The following is a 23,755-nucleotide window of genomic DNA, read 5'->3' as shown; positions in this document are numbered from 1 at the left end:
TTTCCCTAATCAGCCATCAGAATAAATTGCCAGAATACAGTGTATTTGTATGTATTTCTTTTATATGAAAAGACTCTGTCTAAAGGCATCTTCAAACAGGTGTTATAAATACATGTAGAAACCCTTATACATAACATTTGGCATTATAAGGCCTAATTGTGTTATGTCTGATTAGCTACTATAAACTAGATCAGCATACAACTTGGTAAATACTTGCAATAACATGTTCTGCAGGAGGATTCTGCCAAAATGCAGTGCTGCTCGCTGCCCATTTACCTTGGCTGAGGGTATGGCCTGCATATGTCTGGTGGTGCTGCGTCCTTTGGCTCAGGAGCAAGTGGGAGGTAAAGGTTTGCTTTGCATCCAAAGGGGTCTTGGCAGTGTCTGCAAGTAATTCGCGTCTTCCAGGTGCAAGTGGTGAAATCTGGGTGGGCATGTCCATATTGCTTCTGTTGTACTTGGGAGGCATATCTATGCTAGAAAATGCCAGATTCAGGAAGTGTGGGGATAGAATTTGCATAAACATGTCCTATACATATAAATAAATAAATATATATATATACACACATGCATGTGCACATGTGCTCTACTGCTTCTCAGCTGGAGGTTTCTGTCCCTTACATTCTGGACATTAATTAGAATGAGAGAATTAATGAAAACCATAACCAATTATTTAAACTAATGAGCTTGCTTCACTGAAGCAGGTGAGGGAGTGATCACTCCAACTGCTCTGCTGGCGGATCTGGAGGGGCAGTAACTTCTGACTAGGGCAGTGTTTGGGGCAAATAAGTGCTTCCCCTGTTACAACTGGGTACAAGAAAGGAAACGGGTGCCCTCGGCTCTTCCCAGGGTGGGACGATCTTTGTGTTTCCCTGTTCTGCAGAGGGAGCAGGCTGGAAAATAGCTTTGCTCACCTCTGATGATGCTGTGTGAGCAGAGAGATGAGGATGCTCTCTGGTAAAGGGAGCTCACGAGGTAAGCAGGAGGTGAGGGACATAAAGCAGAAGAAGCACAAAACTGATGGGACAACATAGGATACCTCACCAGTTAGTGATGTTGTAATGGGAACCCCATGGGCCCAATAAGTGTGCCAAAAAATATTGCATGCTATTTTGAGGTTATATTACCTTTTTTTATCCAGCACAGACAAAATTCATGTTCCCTGGTCTGGGCTGAGATTTATGGTGGTGGAGGATATTAGTACTTTTCCGATTAGAGCGGTGTGGTGGTAGGAGACTTCCGTGCATCACTCTTGCTGCTAGAAGGCTGACAGCGTGTGCTTATGCCTCCATGTGTATTAGCAATGGTTATTAATTTCTTTTGGATGCAAAACTAGAATTAGTGTCTCTTGGCTTTTTCTTAACTGAAAATGGCTTTTTAAATATGTAAGAATCAGAAATCTTTTTATTTTTGATACCTGGGTCCTTTCCCAAGCCTATCATTCACATGATCATTTCTCATTAGGCACAGTGGGCAGAAGGTTAATTGTAATTGCATGGTCACCTGGACTGTTGTGTGATTTGAAGCAGAATTTCTCTGCTGTGTCAGGTCCAACAGTATATTATTTGAAAGCATTAGTGCCAGGTTGCTCTTTAAATCTGCCAGGGAACTGAAGAAGAAAAGATTTAAGCCTTCGATTTAGTGTTCTCTTCTTGCTGTCCGCTTCAGGCCACTTTACTAGTGATAGCAGAATGTGAGCAGAATTAAAATACAGAATCTTTAAATAAAATAAAATCAAATGTAGCAACCAAGAAGGTGGAGCCCTTCATCTTAGTAACTTAATGCCATGTATCTTTGTTGACGCCTCTATATGTAAATCACTAATTATTGTAAACTGTTCAGTTCCCCTCCAGGAAATCCAGACTTCAACATTAAAGGCTAGCTATAAGGAATGAAAGCCTTGTGCCAATTCCCCACAGGTTTTATTAAGCTGCAGAGAAAAACCAAGGGGTTTTTACATCATGAATAACAGTGATAGAGGGGTCAGCAATTTACCTACATCAGTGGAGATTACTGGGTTTGGGGCCATAATTGTAAGCACTTCATGGCTTCAGTAATACATATTTTCTACCTCGGTGGAGCAGCAACGGAAGGAGGGCATGACTGACTCTGCTCAGCTGACATCTCATTTCACCGCTTTACGCCAGAGGTGATGTCCAGGGATGCTGTGAAGGTGCACAACTGGTTGGGGGTGTCTGTCTGGGATGGGTTTTGACACAAATATTTTCCCGGCCTTCCTTTTTTTTAGGATGGCAGGTCATTCGCAGACCCGCCTGGTGGCTGGGACCGAGTTTGGTGGCTTCAGTGCTGTCTGACCCAGCTCTCGGGCTTACGGTTTGGTACCGCTCCCAGACTGAGCTGTAGGTTGCTTGATCTGTGCACGTGGTGGTGTGTACCCTCCTATAGCCATGGGGATGGCTGGTTGTGGTCCATCAATGCATTTGAACAGCACCTGGGGTGGTCCTGTGTGAGCTGGAGGTTGCCGGGGTGCAGGATGAGGGTTGTGGTCTCGTGTGTTTCAGACCATGAAAACTGTGTGTTGGGCTGCATGGCCAACGTTGCCTTTGAAGGGAGAGGGCAGGAAGACGATGGCTTTCTGCAGCCTGGTGTACCTGTGGCTTCAGCAGGTGTCATGCGTCTTGGAGGAGGTGACGGCAAGCCGTTGCCTGTTCATGCTGCCTGTAGGCAGCACTGGTGTGGCTGATGCTGTGTGAGGTTCTGTAGTGACTTTGGCATGTGCTGAAAGGTACGGTCTGGCTAAAACCCCACCGCTTCAGCACCTTTGTTCTGGATTTTAACTCAGGTCATACATTTACTTTTCCTTTTAACCCAGTCTTGAAGACAGTCTTGCAGAGATGCAGGAATTGCCCAGACAACCAGAATCCCTTTGTTACCTTCACTCACCAGCCACTTACCTTAAATCTCTGAACTCTGATCACTGTCTTGTTGAAATGCAATGTTAATTTTCTGTTGGTTCATCTTTATAGCTAATTCTTACTGTATTTCACTGTAACCCATCCACATACTTCTGGTCTATCCAAAGTTCTTTGCAGGGAGAGACAAGCTCTGAAGGGTTCTAAATTCGGGGCTCCTTAAGCAGATCATATTCCTACATTATCTCTGGAAGAGACAGCTTAATCACCTTCTGCTTCTTTCCTCAAGCTGGAAAAGGGCAATTTTGGAAAGCAAAACTTCCTATTTAGATTTATCTTTAAATCTAATTTCTCATGAGCAAAGGAGAGCTTTTCTTTTGCTCTCTCTTTTTAAAAAAGAAGTAAGACCAGCCAAAAATATTCCTGTGGATTAGTGTAGTGTACAGTGATCCTGATACTTTCTCCAGCACTGGCCTTTTGTCTTCTTTCTCCTCTGCCTTCTATTTATATTATTCTTGGCCACCTTTCTTGAAGGAGCTATTGATTAAAGGATGCAAACTGCCTCAGATCCTGCATATCAAGCTGCTTTTTTTCGAGTTGCTCGGTATGTGAAGAGCATCCATTTTTGCACTGCAGTGCAGCTTTACCCAGATACCTGGTCTCTCCAGCTCTCGTTGTTGGTTGTTGTTTTGTTTGGTTTTTTTTTTTCCTTTGCCCTTCCATACTGCTAAATGGACATCTTGTCAAATCCTGTTTGCACAGACTGACAGCTATAGAGGTTTTGGAGAAAAAGCCAGATCCCTGCACATATACCCTAACAAACGGAATCAAAATGTGAAGTCACAAGTGAAATATATCACTGTGCTTCCCTGTCAGATTTTGCTAATATCACCTGGGTAAATTGACAGAGGAACACCTGCAGCAAGTTAACCTATTTTTATTAGCACTTGTTTCACATATTTATATTTGGTTATGAATATAGGGACTGCTGGGGAGAAAGCTTTCAATTATTTCCTGGCAGGTTGAAATGCCCCCTGTTCTTCACGCCAAAAGACTGTCGGGGCAGTGAAGTCACTTTCGAATAGCACAGCAATTAATAAAGAAAGAAAAAATAATTTCACAGTCTGTTGTTAAATTAGCAATTCTTCAGAGTGTCTGGAGTTCCTGGCAGAATTAATATGCGCTATGAAGCCTTGGGCAGCCTCGGTGCATATCATTTACCCAGCAGCTGTAAGAGCAAAATGCAGAGATGAGGAGAGGTCCTCGACTGCAAGGGAAATACTGGAATTATCTGTCTAGTAATCATTCAGCAGCCTTGTTCACAAATAATCAAGAAACATTTGGATTTGGATTACATCCCTGGTTCTTTCAAGACAAAAGCAGCAGAAACAGTGGTTGGAAAATAATGTGTTAAGTAACGTGAGGGGGGGAAAAAGGCAAGGAGCAACATATATTTGAGCAGAGAGAAGAAAGTATACACCAAAAGTGCAATAAATTTCCCTTGTATTTTATAGCAGCTTTTTGAAAATTGAATGCATCTGTATAAATAATGTAGCAACACATTTAATTGCAACTATTTGTTTTTAAATTTGGCTGGATGATGAGAGAATTTCTGTGCAGAATAATGAAACTTGTGGTTTTGCCACTTGGCACAACTTTAAAAAAAATAAATTGTGAATGCTGTTTTGTGTCATATAAGTGTCAGAGCCTCAGATGTTCCTGGCTGCTCTCTAGTACATCTGAAAAGAAACCACCATCCAGTAGTGCATCCATATGGAATCCATGCTGGATATTGGGGAGGCCAAGAGGTGACGAGGGGGAAAATATTACCAGTCCCTGTTGAGTCAAGAAACTCCCATTTAGTCTTCCAGTGCAAAGTGTACCACTTCAAATAAAGGAATAAATACTGGGCTTTTTGCATTTGTCTTCTGATGGTTGAGCTATTTGTGTTTGCATTTCCAGGCTTTCTTCTCAAGAAGGCTAGAAACCTCTTTTCTTTCTCTGTCTGGTTAGTTGTTTTTTTTAATGATAAGAGTGATTCTTCAGGTTCTCCTGCGGTCTTTACCTTTCAGGGCTGCTGAGAAGGACAAGCAGCATCTTCCTGTGCCACCCTTGCCTGCTGGGTATCACAGGATAGATGCCACGATACTTGACAAGGGTTTGAAAACAAGTGTGGAAGAGGAGCTATGGGATGGTAAACTGTTGGGGGTGGTTGTGTATGAAACATAAGATGAGCAGGTTGCAATCTTTTCTTGCAAGGCGTAGGTACACCAAACCCAGGGTGCAATGCCCTTGTGTCCACACCAGCTGCTCCCCTTTCTCTCCACTCTCATCTTCTAGTCTCCCCTTGAACAAATTAAACGTGAATGGTCTGTAAAGCAAAAGTGTTGGATTTTTCTTCAAACTGCCTTAGGAAGACTGTTCAAGTTGATGCACTGCGAGGGTGCGGAGATGCAGCAGAAATTACAAATAAAGATAGTGCTGGGTTTCCAGGGCAAACAGGCTCACGCAGGCAATGTTTATTTCTTTGGATGTAGCTAGAGAGCAAGCTAAGCTGTATGTGAGCAGCAGTATCCCCTTGTAATAGTTTGCGAATTAAATCTCCATAAATCAAGCTCTGACAGATCAAAATCTTAAATAAAAAGCCTGTGAGAATGGCCAGCATCGCTGCTGCAAAGTGTGCTTCAGGGTGGTGCTTTATGGTATGGGGAAATGGATTTGGCAGGAAGGAGGGTTGTGATGAGGCTTCCTGTAGCAAGAGGGAAGGCAGTGTTTGCTTTTGCTTTGCTTTACTTCTTGCTTCACATATGAATTTCTGGAGCAATTGCATATGTCAAACAGCCATTTTGGGGCAAGAACAAAGCCCATGAGAAGAGGCAGTGGACAGGGATGCTAGTGGGATATCTTCCTCCTAAAAGTAGGATGATTTTGTCTCAGAAAAATACTGTTTATGGTCTGACAAAGAAAATATCTTCTCGGGATATAACTGCATTTGTTTTTCCTCTGGGGTTTTGGTGCTTTTCTGTCTGGTCTGGAGTCATGGCAGTTCTAGCTAGTTCACGGCAAGGATGGTCCATCTCCAGCATACTAAAGCCATCTGCCCAAATAGTTTTGAGAATGGCTCCAAAATCAGGAGGTTTAAAGTGTCAAGTTGTATTGATTTATCATGAATTTGAGCGTATTTATTCATATGCAGCAAGTTTTCCTCTAGAAATGGGAGAGATTGTACTGAAGTAAATTATCTTGTTGTTGCAGGGCTGCAGGATTGGAGCTCAAGGAAAAGCTCCCAGTATTGTCAGGCTGACGTGGGAAGAGCCATCAATACCTCAAGTTGCCCTTTGAGCTTGTTCCTAAAAAGGAGCTGTTCAATGGACTTACTCGGCAAGGCAGATGATCTGTGAAATGTTGCAGTGTCCATCTGACCCAAGAGTAGTTTAGTCAAATAATGTCAGTATTTTTATGTCTGGTTAATTAAACTGAAATCATGGAGTGCTGTATCTGCATGTGATGGGATAACTGCTTGATGCTTCTGCATTTTGTTGTGTGTGTGGAGCTTGCTCAGCTTTCCTCGTTAAATTTCTCAGGGTGTTAATACTTGCATGTCCTCCTTGCACACACCCTTTGATTTGTTGCCTCCTAGCTAAAGCCAAAGCATCTCATGGTATCAGGGCAGAATTTATCTTCGCAAGACCTGCATCTGTAACTACAAGCAGTGCACTCCAATGCAAAAGCCCATGAGCATCTGTGGAAGGAGACATGACTGCAGGGAGGCATTCCCTAAGAGACATGTCTGCGTTTCTTTCTATGCACCTCTAAGCCGCCTGCCTACCACATAGTTAGCTAGCATCTTAAATTTGCCAAAAAAAAAACCCCAAACGCTTCCCCAAAGTAATTTTTTTGTGTGTCTCCTTTAGCACACTTAGTACAGGCAACTCTGGATAAATCCTTCCTGTCTTTTTTTTTTTTTTTTTTTTGTCAGAAGGACTGTAAAAGATCCATCTCCATCGCTGTCTGATGGAATTTGAATAGATGTGTCTGAAGTGACATATGTTCAGCCATAAATTACAGAGGAACAATTTTAAAATAAATTGTCTGCAGCCAGTCCTACCAAATTTACTTCCAGAGATAGATGAACATAAAGCTAAAAGCAAACAAGCCCTTAAACATTTGATGCAGGGTTTGAAAGGATCCTTTTGTGTAGGTGTTAGCATCACTGTAGGTTGGTGGGATGATGCCTTTTTTGGACCAAAGCAGTCAGTGGAGGACAAGCTGATGTTATACCACCTAGAAATCTTGCCCACACAAATGAAGTTAGGCAAGGTAGAGCCAACCAGGAGGAAATGTTTTAAGCATTTGTACTACTGTATTGCCCACATATGTACAGTCTATTAGTTCAAGCTAAAACCTTGAAATGTTGGTAGAGTAAACACACAGGACATAAATCATCAAAATAAATCCTCCCAAACGTCATATTTCTTAACCACAATGGGTTGCAACTGTCCAAACCACAGCATAATCAGACAAAGTTTCTTTGCTGGCTGGGCTCCAGATTCCTATGGCAGACTGAACCAGAGGACTAAACCCCATATATTGTAGTATTGTGCCAGCAAACATGCGCCTTTGAAGAACCATGTTTTCCAGGAGATTTTGCTGGCTGGTCTTTGCATTACTGTCCATAACATGTGTACGCAGATGGATATAGGGGGGTTTAGCTGCATCGTTTTCGAGTTTGATCCTGTCCCCCTGTTGCCGTTAGGGATGATGCTTGTTATTGCTATTCAGTCAGCGCTGCTATCAAACTCAAGGGAGTTCTGCAGCTTGTCCATCAATCCTCCTCTCACTTAGTGTGCAATGCAGCTTGAATGTTTAAGTTACCATTCACATAACAAAGGATGACCTGAGGTGTGTGTCTTTGTGTGCAGAAACCCCCTAAACAGACTCTTGTGCCTCTTGGATTACGCGCAGAGCCAGGCAGCTCAAGTTATGTTTTTGAGCGTGCAGAAACAAATGTGTCCCTGCTGCCTTCTGTATCTGAAATCGTATTTTTCCCTTAGGTGCAACATTGTAAATCATCACTTCTTCTGTTTAAGAGAGTAAAATGATTTCAGTTTGTCTTCGTTAAAAGAAAAGACAATAATTTAAGCGTAATTTAAGTACATCTTTGTCCTGCACCTTGGAGAACAACGTAAAGATACACAGATATATTTTTATAGACATAGAGATTTAGAGAGATAGATATTTTATAGCTGCAATAGGCAGAGATGCTGTAGTATCAGCATCCACACTGGGATGTGGACTCCCTTTTTTTATTGCAAGCCAGGTAGCTGGGGCTCAGTGAGACCAGCTTGGATCTGTCCCTTGTAACCAGAGAGTGACGAGGACCACAGGTGCCACCTGGGCTGAGAGCTGAAGGAGCCCTTGTACATGCTTGCAGGAGCACACGGTTGCTGGTAGCAGAAATTTGGGTTTGCTAAGAAAAGACACTTCATCCGAGCAGTAGATGGGATGTAGATTCTTTAGAAATGTACCAGTTTCTTCCAGGGTTTTTTGTTGTGGGTTTTTTTGAACAAGAAATTCTAGGGGAAAAAAAAACCACCCCAAAACCAAAGCATGCCCAGCTAACCCTGCCATCAACGTATCCAGTAGGAGCGCACTCACACAGTGCTGAGTGCTTTTGAAAAATCATCTGATTCCCCTAAAAACATTTATTTTCCATAGCTTGCTTGCCTTCTGCAAAATCAAACGCAAATGATAGTGCGGGTTTGCATATATGTCAGAATAAATCTACTTCCCTGCTCCTCTATCGCGCTGCTGAGAGTTTAGGCTTGATTCAGGTTTTGCCTCGTTGATTGCTTCAAAATCGTCTTTAGAGCAAAGTCGGGATGTGCAGAAATATAGCCCATTAAGATCTTAATGTAATCATGAGCATTTTCAACTGCATTGTGTTCTAGGTATTTTTATGGCTTGCAAATGTAGATGACTTGGGAATTTGATGAATTTTTCAGAGTGATGCCATGTGATGAAGTTTTATACCGTTTAGAAGAAACACATTAATGTCATTAGTGGCAGTTAATTCTTAGTTTTCCAGCAACTACGGTCATGTCATAAATTGCCGTGTGACAATGTAGTGAGTCACGTGGCAGAAAAAGGGGTATTTCAGAGGGAGGAACTGAAAGTACTGATTTATTTATATTCTAGTTTTCAAAGTTGTTTTGGTATTCAGAGCTAGAGCTGATTTCAGTGCAGAATGGAGGTAATTCAGCCTGAGTTAGCTTAAGGTTGGACAGAACAGCATCAAAAGACACCATTTTTTGTTAGAACCAAAGAAAAAACCTTGAAAGAGTATTTCCCACTTGAGATGCATGAATCTGCGTACATCCAAGGTAAGGGCAAAGTCTCTTTTGCCAAGGTACAAAGCCCTTAGATGCCCCACTTACCCAGCAAGCTCCAGGAACCCATTTAAAAGGACCTTTAGCAGGTCTTGGGCTACATCATTGGGCCTTGGAGTTTCCAAAGGATGCTGGCAAGTCTGCTGGATTCAAGCAAACTGGCAGGTTCAAATTGCTATGTTTTATTAGTGGATTTTTATTTAATTCCCTTCAAATCCCCAAGGCATGCTGCAGGAAGCAACGCAGTGCTATTGCAGAGAGACCAAACCTGAAGGAGATATAATTGGGGCATTTTACGCATTCTTCTGTAGCTTTATAGCTTTGGCAGCAATTTTGGTATCGGCCTGCAGTTCAAGGAGAGCTGTTAAGGAGGGGCAGGATTAGCTCTTGGGAGCCTGCTTGTAAATTCTGTAGGAGGATGCTCGGTGGTGGGTTGCTGTAGTTCTTGAAATACTTTTTAGAAGTGCATGGAGATCATGTGTTTATAGTGGTTGGGAAACATGGAGACAGCCTGCTGTGTTTTTTGTTTTGTTTTTTCTTGTAATTAAAAGTGCATTTCAGGAGCACAAGCCAAGGCTTGGAGCCACTCAGCGGTTTAATTGATTCTGCGTTGTAAGGACCATACCTCTCTATACCTTTCTTTAGGTTTTGGTTGCATCTAAGAGGCAGCAGCCCCCTCTTCTCTGTGCAAACTCTTCAAAGCGTGGCAGCTCCGGAGACAAGAACAGGGGTTGTTTTATTTGCAGCTTGGTTTTGCTTAAATCCTTCATCTCTCAAGGCATATTCCCCGTGCTGGAGCGATGTGCTGATGAAGGCGGAGTTGATGTGTTCTACCTGCTGGACACACACCCCCGCATGTCCTCCTTGTGTTTCAGCAGAGGGCTGTCTTGGTGTGGTTGGTAGGTCTGTCCGTGGGGCAGAGAGTTTTATGCTGCGGTTGCTTCTAAAAGCTGTGGTAATTTGTGCTGTGTCCCCCTGCCCGAGGAAGTTTGCAGTCTGAAAGGGAAAATGGGACTAAAGGAGAGGAAGGAGGAGCAAAGAGAGGGGTTGTAGTTTGAGGAGGAAACATCAGTTTCAGCGGATAACCTGTGCTCCATCTAGACTAGTCATCCTTATCTTCATTCATTTTTGTTACATTCTGTCCATTAGCTTTATTTATGGATTAGTGCCACTGCCTTATCAGTTATATTTGTGGTTTCTGATTACTGTGGAGACTAATTCAATGCTCTGCAAGGGAGGCAGTGTAATTCCTGTTAGAGCTTTATTTTCTGGGATATGCGAAAGCTTGCTTTGCTGATCCTAAGCACTTAAGTACTGTGAGTTTATCCTTCCTGCATCATGAGAGTGTGAAAGGAGTAATAGGTTGGACCTTTTTTATATCTCCTGGGGTTTCAGGTCTTAAAAGGTTGTGTTTCCTAGCTTTTCTCTCTCCAGGGACAAAACTGGAATTTCCACTAATATTACTTGGGTGGATTTACCAATGTAGCCACGTACGTGGCTGTGGATATGGAGACCCTCAGAGGTGGTCCTTGCTTTCAGCACTTGTTGCCTGGGGCTGGTGTGGCATCGAAGGCGTGGGGCAGCTGGAGACAAGCAGAGCCCTACCTGTTGGATGCAGCCTTCAGCTGAAACTAAGGGACAGTCACAGGGATGCAGCTGCGAATCATTTAATGTTCAGGCTTGCAAAAAATAATCTGTCAAGTAGTCCCAGATGTTTGATGTTATTGGCTTGTTCTGCTGGCTTCCACCCCCACCCCCACCGTACTCACTGTTTCCAGTATTGATATAGCACATAAAGTTCAGCAGATCATTTGGAGAGGCCAGTTTTCATTGTAAGATGACCAGTGATTCCTTACCCATATACCCATGTTCCAAGAGCCAGTTTCTCTCAGCACGGTTCTTGTGGGCTCCTGTCTGCAAGGTATGAAGCTAGTGTCTAATTTGATCGCTGCTGGTTTAAGGCATCAGCTCACACCATTGCTGTCCTTAGAGGCTCTTGCTGCTGTCCGTCATCGCAGCCATCTCTCTCTGGCCCATCCTGAAGTGCACAAGCAAGAGACTGCACAGGCGTTAATGCTCCATGCCTACAGTATTTTGTGGTTGCTACTAAAAATAAAGAGAGTGAAATTAATTTGCTAATAATGGATGTGTTACTAACAGAAACACATCCCACTTGTACCTAACGCCAGCAGGTTGTTTATGGCATATTTGAAGTGTCTAGTCTATTATTTTTTTTCTAGCAACCAATTTAATTAAAAGACTATTTTCACACATCACTGGCTGTTAATCAGTAAAAGTGTTATCAGTTTTAATATTAGGAACAAAGAAGCAGGTATCAAAGCTTAAAAGTTTATTTCATTTCTTTTCAGCTGGCTTGCAGCAGATTATGAGCCGTCTTAGGCTCATCTTGTTTCTCTTCCTTTTCCCACCCCCTTGAAAAGAGATAGCACCATTATGTCTGTGACCATACCGTACTAGTTACATATCCTTCCAAGAGCTGTTGAATTAGAAATATTGAAATAGGAACATAAGAAGTCTAAAATAAGATTTAATTAGAAATTAAACCCCAGACACCCATATAATTTTAAATAAAGTAATTCTTTATTTATGATAGATAAAATATACTTCATTAAGAAGTTGTAAGGTTGACTGTCGGAAGAGGAATGGTAAGATATAGACCAGAACCCAAGGTACATGCAAGGTAAGCTGTTCATGGCCCTGTTCTGCTCTGAATCGAGTTTCCAAAATATCTGAGACACTGGCCATCAGTGCCAGAAAAATGACACGGTACCAGATCCTGCATTTGGTTTTTGATCTCAGCCAAGGCTGTACCCATCTGGCTACCGTGATACCTGCTCTGCAGTGTGGAGGCATAAAATGTTCCTGGCTTAGCTTTAATCTAACAGCATCCATTTCATCACAGCATCCCTGTTTATTAGAGGATTGCTACTTGAACCATCTCACCAGCTGTCCTCTCCTTTGTGGTGTTGTCCTGGTTTTGGCTGGGATGGAGTTAATTTTCTTGCTGATGCAGTGCTGAGATTTGGATTTGATGTGAGGACAGTGTTGATAGCACACTGATGTTTTTAGTTGTTGCTGGGTGATGTTTATACTAAGTCAAGGACTTTTCAGCTTCTCAGGCCCTTCCAGTGTGAGGGCTGGAGGGGCACAAGAAGCTGGGAGGGGACACAGCTGGGACAGCTGACCCCAACTGGCCAAAGTGATATTCCATATCGTATGATGTCGTGCTCAATATATAAACTTTGAGAGGTTAGCCAGGGAGGGTGATGGCTGCCTGGGGACTGGCTGGGCATCAGTCAGTGGGTGGTGAGCAGTTGTATTGAGAACCACTTGGTTTTTTTCCCTTGAGTTTTGTTTCTCTTTTTGTTATCTCCCTTTTCATTTCAATTAGTAGTAGTAGTAGCAGCATTATATTTTACTTTTATTTCAGTTATTAAACTGTTCTTATCTCAGCCTGTGGGGTTTACCTTTTCTCAATTCTCCTTCCCATCTCAGCAGTGGGGGCAGTGAGCCAGCAGCTGTGTGGTATTCAGTTGCTGGCTGGGGTAAACCATGATAGTCATGTATAAAGCAAACACAAAGGAAAGGTACAGAGAAAAGCGTTATAATAGATACTAGTAATGCCTGAAACACCCACGCAACTACAGCTGCTTCTGTCCCTGAGCATGGTAGCGTGAGTGTAATTTCCATCAGGAGTGGTCCCCAGGCTGCTGGTCACAAGAGGCTGGAGGGCTGTTCTGGGGGAGCCCTGCAAACCCTTTTCTGTCCTCCTCAAAGCATCTGCTGCAGGGTACACCACCGCTTCCTGTGGCAATTCTTGCATTTGTTTCTATTTTCTGTCTTCCCTTTTCTTCCATGTCCCATCTTCTGTCCCTGAATTCTTCCTTTCTAATCGACACAAGAGTATTTCACTTAGATAAGACAGCACGTTGCTCTGCTGGCTGTTTGTTGTAAAGACTCGTGTTGAAATCTTCAGTGTAATTGAATGCTCTTGAATGTTCCTCCTTACTCCTTTTGGATAGAGAAGGGACCTGCCTGACCCATGGGAGCCTGCAGATTATACAAAAATTGGTCCAGTTCAGTTTTATTTCACATCTCTCATTAAAACATGGGTTATTGGTGTTGTACATCTGTTGGCTCGGTACTTATTCATGAAAACCAGACATTCCCTTTGAGCTGAGCTACGTATCATACCGTCTTTAACAAGCTGCACCTCGTTGAAAATCTGTCAAGGAAAACTGACTTATTTTGCATTTGCTGCTTTGAACAAAATAGAAGCACGGTAAACTCTTGTGCCGTAATGATTTTCTGTCTGTCTTGATGGGACATAATGAGATAAATTCCAGTCCTTTTTTGAAGGCTAATTACATCGAGTACACACTAGACATGGGCTGCCCTTGTTATTTTTGTGCTTTCATTTCCCCATCTCTATTGTCTGCGTGTGCAAGTGAGTTTGATTTGGCTTTGAAATACAAACTGTAGGTTAGAGAGGAGCCATTTGGTGGTCTTCTCTCTCAGAAGGCTCTCCAGAGATTGTTTAACAAGTCCTTGCTGTAGGTAGGGCAGCATTTGAAGGTGATTGTGGAGTAAATAAAATAGCTTAACTCTGTGCTAGAAACTGAGGAATGTGCCATACAGCATAAGAGCAGCTCGTGGCAACTGTGCTAACAGCCATCAAGAATAAATTCAGCCCTAAGTCTGTTCACCAGTCCTGGTGTATCGACACAAAGCAGATGAGCTGCATCCTGCAGAGCTCACAACCTAGGTATGGAGCACTAGCTGGATGATAAGCAATTTTGGAAATTGGATTTTTAAAACCTGTAAATACCTCCAGTCCCACTAGTTGTTCTCTGCCTGTCTTGTGGGAAGAAGAGGGAACTGGGGGCAGGTGTGGGAGGGTGCCCGGTTCGGACAGGTCAGCAGGGATGCTGGAGATGACCATCCCCTAGAGAAAGCAGATGCATGATGGAGAGCTGGCAGCCTGTGGTGGGCTTGGGAACTGCTTCATGGTTGCATGGCACTTGCTGTAGGAGCTGCGTGATCCAGGCAAGACTGGAGGTGGGGCCTGAGGGAGGTATATTGGATGCTCTTGGATCACACCTGTTTAGATGCATGAGCGGTCTTTGTCATCAAAGACTTACTGGTTGGCTCTAGGAGTCAGGAGCTGATGTGCAAGTGTCTCACCTTTGGTGAGGAAGCTGGTGACGTAAAAGGAAACATGTCGAGAGAGTTTCTCTGGTACTGCAGGAAGCAGAGCCAACTTCAGAGGCAGTTGTCCTAGTTGGTCCATCAGAGGAAAAGGGATCACTAGTCAAAACATACTTTATCTACAGTGAAGATGAATTGTGTCGTCACTGGCTGAGTTTTAGCACATGACCTTCATGCTATGATTGTCTGGAACATTCCTGATGGGTTAATATTAATGCTTCTGCTGTGAGCTTGCTTTCTTTGCAAACTAATTACAACTGGAAAGTTGGAATGCAGATGGAAGGGCTCTGGGATTTCCAGGTAATATCTGTAAGTCTGATAGCAGACCTGTGTATCGTTGGTATCATACTGGACAGAATTATTTTAGAGCGTATCTGAAGGGGAAAAAAAGCAGCACTTTGGAGATGCTTCAACATGTCTCTGTATCTGTGCTTTTTGAGACAAACAGAAAATCAGCTTTTCCTCCTTTTGCTAACTTTGGGTTTGTAATTCCACATGTAATGCTATGATTACAGGGCCAGCTGTCTTTTCCCTAAAGCTGGGGTGGATACCTGCAAATCTGTGGTTGTCAGTGCTTCTGAGCGAGTGTGCACATGCAGGTGAAATGCAGAGTGCTTTGCTTAGGTGAAAGAGCACTTGTTTCAGGAGGCTGGAAACAAGATATTACTTTATTCACCTCAAATTGCTTACCAAAAAAAAAAAAAAAAAAAAAAGAGTCCCCACACTACCCTTAGCCATATATTATATTTGCATGAACAAAAATAGCTCATGTATCAAGTCTCTGTGCCTTGTCATGTAGATATATTGGAGCTGGAAGGATATCTTGTATGGCGAGCATGCCTGGTTCAGGACATACCCAGAGTAGTCTGCCTTATATGGAGCACTTGAAAATTCATCACAGGTTTGCAGGGGAAAAGACCCTAGGGAAGCAGCCTTATCACAATGTCTTAAAGCTGTCAATCTTGAGATCCCCTCCACCACTGTGTTGCTATTTGTTTGCTGAGACATTGATTTCTGGGTGTAGAACATCTTAAAATGGAAACCATCAGATGTATTTTACCTGTGTTTCTAAGAACAAATGAAAAAAAAACCCGAACACAACGATGTTTTCTAAAGCAGAGCCCAAAAGACGTTACCTCTAACACATTCAGTGCATTCAAAAGGAAATAAATACCCAGCAAAGGTAGATGCTAGGGGGGAAAAATAATCAACATCTTCTCATTCTCTTTTTATGCAGATATTAAGTATGCACTGTCTGTTAGTGGCATAGACTGTTTTAAAATATGCAAACCAAATAGCTCATGAGTGTTTATCTGTTTTCTAGCTGAAGATATGTTGGGGTTTTTTAAAAAGAAAATGTGAAGAGACTAATTTTATGATGGAAGAGCTTAGCTTGTGGTTCTTCTTTTCACAGTATGCAGACCTGGGTTCTTCAAAGCTTCACCCCACAGTCCATCCTGCAGCAAATGTCCCCCTCACAGCTACACGCTTGATGAAGCATCCACATCTTGCCTGTGTGAAGAACACTATTTTAGGAAGGAATCAGACCCACCTTCAATGGCCTGTACAAGTAAGCATGTGCTTATAGGGTTGCATTTAATCCTTTCAAGCTGTTCCTGTACTGTGACTAGGCATTATGATCCTAAATAATGTGCTTTTACAGGCTCTGGTCTGGAGTCTGAACTAGTCTTGACACACTCGTAATGTCACTGGCTTTGTCCACTGTACCCATGGTTACACGAGAACGGACCTTTTGAAGCCTTTTGCTTCAAAAGCTGGCATTAAACCCGTGAAGCACTTTTGTAACAAATGTAACCGATGCTCCATCTCTTGCCGCCTGCTTATGGGTGGACTCAGCCAGCAGCATGGCGTTTAAACATCCGCATCGGTGCACGCGTGGATACCAGTGTGGGGGCTGCACACAGAGGAGACCGTGGGTTGCACTTGTCAGCGGCAGACACGGACAGAGTCCGCGTGGTACTGCTTAGTACCATCTCTTAGCTTGTTTTCAGTAGACAAGCAGGGAGAGAGCCCTACCTTTCCTATCTGCCTGGAGACAGTCATTCTTCAAGGTAGCCTCAAAACTCTGCAATGGAAACTGCTTCTCCAAACCTGCAGTAAAAACGTAGAGCTTATCCCCTTGGTGTAGGGGGAGGTAGTATAACAAGCAAATTGGGGTACTGGGAGTCCAAGGTTTAGTCGGTGGAATCAGAATTACTTATTTCGCCCTATTCCTGCCATCTTTGAGCTATCCTGTGAGCTGTACCTTGAAAGTTTCTTGTTCAGCTTATGTTTCAGATACTTAGGGTCACAATTTGCATGCCCCCAGCTAGTCCCACCGAGTTTAGCACAGACCCCAGGTTTTTGCTGAGCTGGGTTTTCATGCTCTGAATGTGATTCGTGCAGTGCAAAAGTGGTTAAAAAAGACTGAAGAGGAGCTGAACTACTGAGCAGGAGCAGGTAGAACTTCCAAGGAACTTAAGTCATGGAGGAAAAAGTAGGTTTATGAATCCATGCATGCTCAGAGCCACTGGGCAACGGTGTGGAGGTGACTTCCATACTGTTTCCTTGCATAATGCAGATGTGGCTTTGGGCATGGTAGTGGCTTTTTGTGCCTCCATCCCAGTGAATACAGATGTCCTTTCTAGCTTCCCAAGTTTGCACTTCAAAAAGTGAAAGAAAAAGTTGGAGAGATGTTCTCACAAAGGAAATTGCCCTCGGCAGGTCTTTGCTTGCCCGCAGGAGGCACTTGGAGCAGAATCTGGGTCCTTGAACTCTGCATTTGCTTTTCTCTAGCCAAAGGAGCGTGAATCACGTGGCTGTTGGAAGGTGTGCTGCAGGGAAGGAGAAGACCGCCTTAGGCAGCGTATCAGTAGCTGGTGTTGTCGGATCAAAGTGATCTGGGGGGGCAAGTCATGCAAGCACTTCTCACTTTAATAAACACATATGCCATTGTCTTTTGGAGTGGTAGCTAGGGTGGGTTACAGCATGAAAAAAATTGATACCAGGGCTTCTTGATGTCCATTGTGCCCCTTGGCCTGATTTAAAAAACATAGGTAAATGAGGGACAATAAGGTGCAGCAGGGTATTTCAAAATGGGAATGGAGAGGAGTACTCTGAGCTCTGGAAACACACACAAAATTGGCCTTTCTGTGCAAGCAGAATCAAAGCCAGGGACTGGTGCAGAGTTATGCCAGGCTGCCAGTGTCCACAGTGTTGCTGTCACTTCTCAGGATGGATGGATACGCTTCCAGTCCATCCTGCTGGTGAATTAGCACAGGGAAGGAGCTGCCATCCCTGAGGAAGAGGTTTATGCATGTCTGTGACCTGAGCACGGGGCAGAATTTCCAGAGGCACACAAGCAGGCTTGGTGACCTGCTCATGTTAAAAAGAAATGAAATTCCAATGCCTGTCTCCACCAGATTTCTGGTGCAATTTGAATCCTGTACATAAAGACTATGATTTCTGATTCTGCAAATACCATGGGATTTTCTTTTTATGTTTGGGGGTTTTACGCTTACTTGTTCAGGTTTTTTTAAAGTTTGTTTGGGGGTTTTAATGTTTGGATGGGTTTGATTCTGGGTTTTGGTGGTGGGTTTTTTTTTTTGTTTTGTTTTGTTTTGAAAGCTTACTATAAGCTAGTTTAAAGTGCAGGCACGGTGCCTGAAGCTGTATGAGGATATGGCTTGGCAGAGTACCGAGTGCTTCTGGGGCAGGTGAGAGGTTTAATGCTGACCAAGGCACTGCTCAGTTTCTGACACCCACTGCGAACCCCAGGGCAGCAGTTGAGGATGTTGCAGCAACTCTGCTGGCATTCACTGTTACTACCCCAAAAGCGGGATGGATCGTCTGAGCCTTCTTTGTGTGCTTCAGTCACCCTTGCTTTCCCTGTGCATCCTTTCTTGGGATCTAATCCATATGTATTTGTGCTGAAGGTGATGAGGAGGGCCCCTGTGCTACCCTAGCTCAGCTGCAGGGGTAGTACATTTTGGAAGGGGCAGTAAAGAGTAGGTAGCAACACTAGTGTTTTAAACCAGTCCAATTAGATCTGGAAGGGAACATCACATTGTGAACTGAAACACAAGCAAGACAGACTTGAGTCATGATTGGTAGAAAAATATTGCAAGTTTTTGATATGTTTTTATTATTTATTACAGCAGAAGTTAATAATATTCATAGGATTCCCTCAACTTGAATCTCTTTAATTTTAGAGAATACATCAATGTCTGGTTTTAGGTCTACACCTGCCAAGTCCCCTTGCCAGTTGGGATAGCTGTAAAATCACATTTTCCTAATTTAAAGCGAATGCTTTTCAGTCCCAAGCCGCATGAGTCTCACCACCACCACCAGCATCACTGAAGAAAACTAACTGCTACACCACTGTCAACTGCTCAGCTAAGAGTGTGCGTGTGTTAGATAAATACATTTTGATTTTTCCAGTTCCTTAAGCATGTTTTATAAGTAATGATTGGTAATTTTGAAATTAATAGTGCTGTGATGCAGTCTGAAATAATTGTTGCCCTCAGCCAAAAAATGTTCGGTCTTGATGGGCATTTGAGAATGCTCGTAATATTGTTATGTATCTTTCAGGAAGTAATTGTGCTTTATTTCTCCTTAACTAAGTAATCCTAGCTTCAGTTCCTTGCACAACATCTCTTTAAAATGAAAACATAGTTACACCCTTTTTTTCACCCTCCCATCTCTCACAAGTAACCCTACTGCTGTTCAGAGCATACTGGGGAAATATTTTTAATAGTATGACATGTGGGACAAACTGAAGATTTTATAATATTTATTGTAATATTCTACTGGAGAAAAGCTTATAGTTGACTTTGAGTGCATACATATATATGTATATAAATTGTATCTCAAGGATAATTTGTCTCTCAGGTTATACCTTTAAAATATGTGCATCAGCAAACAAGAGGTTTGCGGTCCCTCAAGAAAAGTATCTTTGTCTTCAGAAAGTATTTGCCTCTGGTCAGTAAATTGTGGTGCAGAAGGGGTGAATTCTACCTAGTTAGGGTGTAAAGTAGCAAATTATAAAAGAAATATATATATATATGTATATGGGAAAAAAAAAAGTCAGTAGACTGAAACCTTTGTCCTTGACAAAAGGAGGTTGGCAATTAAAACAGACTTTCTTAGCAGACCTAGCCCCAACTCCCCCATACACCACACACACACACACACACCCTGCCAAAGGTAAAACGGTTTTTTTCTCCCAGCTGTGATTTATCAAAGTTTTACCCAAGTGAGGTTTCAGGATTCCTCAAGTAGGTCTGTAGACTACTGAAGACCTTTCTCTAAGCCCCTGTGAGAATCCCTGTGAGAATGTTAGTTTTATAGGTTATGAAGTCCCACTAGCTTCAAAGCACATGCACTGAAGTTGATGTTTTTACTCCTTCAAGAAGAGCAGCTGACTCTTCTGTACAAAGCAAGTAAAAACCTCTGGTGACGTTGCCAAAGTAAATTGCCTAGTAAATATTTCTTGTCCCAGAGTTCTTTATTTTGTCCTAGAGTACTGGTAGCAGTAGAAGGGCATTCATCCAGTAGAAGAAAGCATAGGGCAATTTAACCGGTAAAAAAAACATGTTAAAAAAACCCCCGAGTTCAATATATAACTCCACACAACGCCAGTTATTAATTTTGTAGTTTCTTTATATCAGTATGACAGTGCAGAAAATAGTCCTGACTTAGGCTGTACCTTGGTGTCGTTAGCTAAATAGCACTGTGTCCCTGTGGTGCAGGGGGGTTCTCCTCATACGCAGTGGTTTGAAATGTTCACAGAACAAAACAAAGTTGATCTGCCGTTTCTTAAACTAACTTAGCTTTTGTCTTCAGTGCTTTTCCCCTGAAGAAAAAAAAAAATTGGGATTATTTATTTCCTCTGGCAGCAGGTTTCTCATTGAATCGGAACAGCTTGAGTCGAAATCACGATAACGTTTTATCGGTGTTACCAGTTTTATAGACTTAAAGGGGAGTAGGAAAGGGAAATAGAGGAAAATGCTTCTGGTTTATAAGGTAATTTCATTTTTGCAACGCTGCCCGTTTTAAATAACGAATTTAAAATAACAAGTTTAATTATCACAACAAAATGAGAACACGACAGCTTAAAACAGGCTGTTAAATTCATACAGGTTCCTAGCTGGTGGAGCTACTTGTTGGGCTCTTTTCAAGGAACTGCTCATGGGTTTTGACAGCTTCATTCAAACTACAGGGGAGTGTGTTACCTTCCCTCCTCTACCTCCCTTGGAAAAATCCCAGCCTTTGCTGTATAGCTTCTGGTGGTGTTGTGGCTAAAATCCATCCTGGCTTGCTTTGTTAATTTTTTCCCTTTCTTCCTTGTTCATTAGCTTTCCCTGAATGTAAAACTTGTGGATCTCATGTATGAGATTCTTGCTTGTCCTTTTGCATTGTCTTCAGGGTGTATCTGCAGCTTACCCTTCATCTCCAACACAAGCCTGTTAAACATAAAAAGCTTCCAGCACCTTCTGCAAGTAAGTCCTGAAGGTATCTCCTTTCCCAGCAGGACAAAGGAAAACAGCTCGCCTTTTACAGGAGCTCTGGTACCTCTGCAGCAGCTGTTCCTCCTTGGATAGCCTTGCCAGCACCACATTGCTATCCTGAGTGGGGAGGCTTGGCGAAATGAGCAAGCACAGTGTGGCTAACCAACTGTGATACAGCTTGGCAGGGACCAAGAAGGCTGCCACTGAGTATCTGGATACAGCCATGTTTCCAGTGGCCCATGTAGATCACCATCTGCTTTGGGCTACATTTGAGTGTCTTGCTTAAATGTGATTTGGATGCCCAAGCTTAGGTTTCACAGTTGCCAAGTAGCTGATGGGGGAAGACGGGTGCACGCGGAGGAAAGATTTGGTGTCTGAGTTGAGTACCTAAGTAATGTGAGTATCCCAGCACGTGTCGTTTTTTAGGACCTAGGGCTAGTAATATAGGGGCAGCAGGGTGTGGAGGGGGAATCTTGACCCTGGTGAAGATGACAGTGACTTGGGCAGAGCAAGGATTTGCAGCTCCCTTTGCAGGAAGAGCAAGGAGAGCAGCAGAGGCCATGGCCGAGGGTGGAGCGCTTCTCATGTTGGCTTTGAGCCAGCCCCGTGTCTTGTCCTCCTGTGCAGGTGGCTGCATCCCAGTACAGACCCTTTGAGGTGAGGTGGGAGAGCTCAAAAAAAATCTCCGTTTTCCCAGTTCTTCGGGTGCTGCTGCAACCGGTTCCCATGTACTTTCTGGCACGTGAGCAATGGGGCACCTCTTTTCAGCCTAGAGGGTAGTAGAGAGTAGGATGACTGATAATACTGTTTTTACCATGTGTTTTTCTCACTTTACAAACCAGGACCCCCCTCTGCTCCTCGGAGTGCCATCTCAAATGTTAACGAGACTAGTGTCTTTCTGGAATGGATTCCTCCTGCTGATACTGGTGGAAGGAAAGATGTGTCTTATTATATTGCATGCAAGAAGTGCAGCTCACACTCAGGTCTGTGTGAGGCATGTGGCAGTCATGTCAGGTACCTCCCCCAGCAAACCGGCTTGAAAAACACCTCTGTCATGATGGTGGATCTGCTTGCTCATACGAACTATACCTTTGAAATTGAGGCAGTGAATGGAGTGTCCGACCAGAACCCCGGAGTCCGGCAGTTTGTGTCTGTAAATGTAACCACAAACCAGGCAGGTAAGTGGATCTTCAACCTGGGGAAATGTCTGGGGTGGGAGCCCAAGCCAGTCAGACCTGGTGCAGACCTCCCTTTGAAATGGGTGGAACCCCAGCGTGAGGGCTGGACTGTGGCCTTTTCAAATATGTATGTGGGGGTGGTTGTGTCTCATAGGTTATAATTACTGCAGTCTTCAGCATGTTTCCTTCCAGCAGGACATGCTTAGAATTTGTGGCTTTTTCCTTTTACACTAAGCTGCTTGGAGGTCCCTCCACTTCTTTGCATTTTGGTGTATCCACCCACTGAACCAGAAGGAAAACAGTTGCCTCTCCTGTTGGGAAAGGGAAAATTCTAGGAGTTCATTTAGATTCCAAATGCCAGTGGTTAAAGTGCCCTAACTTCACAGTTAGCCTAAGAAAATTGTTCTGAGTGGAAAATTGTTCTGAGTGGCTTTAGGAAATTTAATTCCTTTTCTGCACTGTGGTGCTAAAGTGACTGGATGCTCAGGCTGGTGAGAATGGGTACATTGTTCTCCAGCAAGGTAGGGCTGAGGTGTCATTGCATACTATGTCCTTCTTGGTTTTGCGCTGTACAGGCAAAGATCATGTAGACTGGTTTGTTCTTTTGTCCAGGGCTCAGATCTGTCTTCCCTTCCTTTTCCCAGTGGCTGAAAAGAGCTCTCACCTTGGAGTTGCTGCTGTCCCCTGCCATTTGGAGGTGTGATGGGAGGCAAAAACATGATTACATATCTATCCTTCTGTGCACATCAACACATCAGGCACATCACATGGCTTCTGTAAGCCCTGGAGACCTTCCTATCCTTCTCTTGTCCCTCGTGCTGTGTGTTTTAGGGCCTCTCCCTTTATCTACCTGGCTTGCTTGCTGCTGTTTAATTCAGGGCTCCCCAGTGGCGCTTGTCTACTGTGGAGCCCTTCCAGGAAAGTGAACCAGTGGCATTTGGGATCATGAGGTCTGTGCTATCAGATCACCGGGTCCACCCTTTGCCTTCTCCTTACAGACAGGGCTCAGCCGGGAACCCCAGTGTGGTGTGCAGCAATAACAGCTAGATGGAGGTTGGCAGATCCTCACTGCAAAGCAGAAAAATGCTGGCTGGAGCAGGGCTGCGTGTCATTCCCGCTACCCAGGTGCACATGTGTGGGCTTGGCAGCCAGCAGCAAGAGAGTGCAATTGCATCGCACTTCATCAGATACATGTCCTGGTAATTAGACTAGATTGTTGAAGTGTTGGACAAATCATTCTGATATATCTCAAGGAGAGGAAATAAAGGCATGCCAGGGCTGCTGCTGATGGATGTGGCAGGAAATCTTCTGGAGGAACATCAGTGGGTGGCAGTATGACACCTGTAGAAGGCACCTGTTTAATGCAGATCAGTAGGTGTCAGGGTCCTAATGCTGTTTGCTGTTTTCCTGTTGTGAAGGCTGCTGCCAGTAACTCTGTTGTTGGAAAAAGCATATTTTCCTTTTAGTGGGTTTGCATTAGTATTTAATGGCTAGCATCAAATTTTCCCTGATGTGCAGAGTTAAATCCACATAAACCTCAGTAAATGTAGCTGCATGGGAGGAGATGATACATTGCT

General features: G+C 43.5%; 1 protein-coding gene across 9 annotated transcripts in view; it reads left to right on the top strand.

Annotated features, from left to right (window-relative positions):
• The window catches only part of EPHA5 (EPH receptor A5), a 209,792-nt gene that overhangs the window by 102,702 nt on the left and 83,335 nt on the right, over positions 1-23,755 (top strand). For 7 of the 9 annotated variants that reach the window (XM_080386716.1, XM_080386720.1, XM_080386719.1 and 4 more), the window contains exons 4-5: positions 15,906-16,061; positions 21,843-22,178. The exons of 1 other annotated variant lie outside the window; for it this stretch is intronic. In XM_080386716.1, coding sequence (XP_080242842.1) covers positions 15,906-16,061; positions 21,843-22,178 — 492 coding nt within the window. The remainder of the gene's footprint in view (positions 1-15,905; positions 16,062-21,842; positions 22,179-23,755) is intronic. One more of the 9 variants, XM_080386723.1, reaches the window with a different exon arrangement.

This window comes from Falco punctatus (genome assembly GCF_963210335.1).
Source record: "Falco punctatus genome assembly, chromosome: 1".
Classification (NCBI taxonomy): Eukaryota; Metazoa; Chordata; class Aves; order Falconiformes; family Falconidae; genus Falco; species Falco punctatus.
This window is presented reverse-complemented; position numbering and strand designations above follow the sequence as displayed.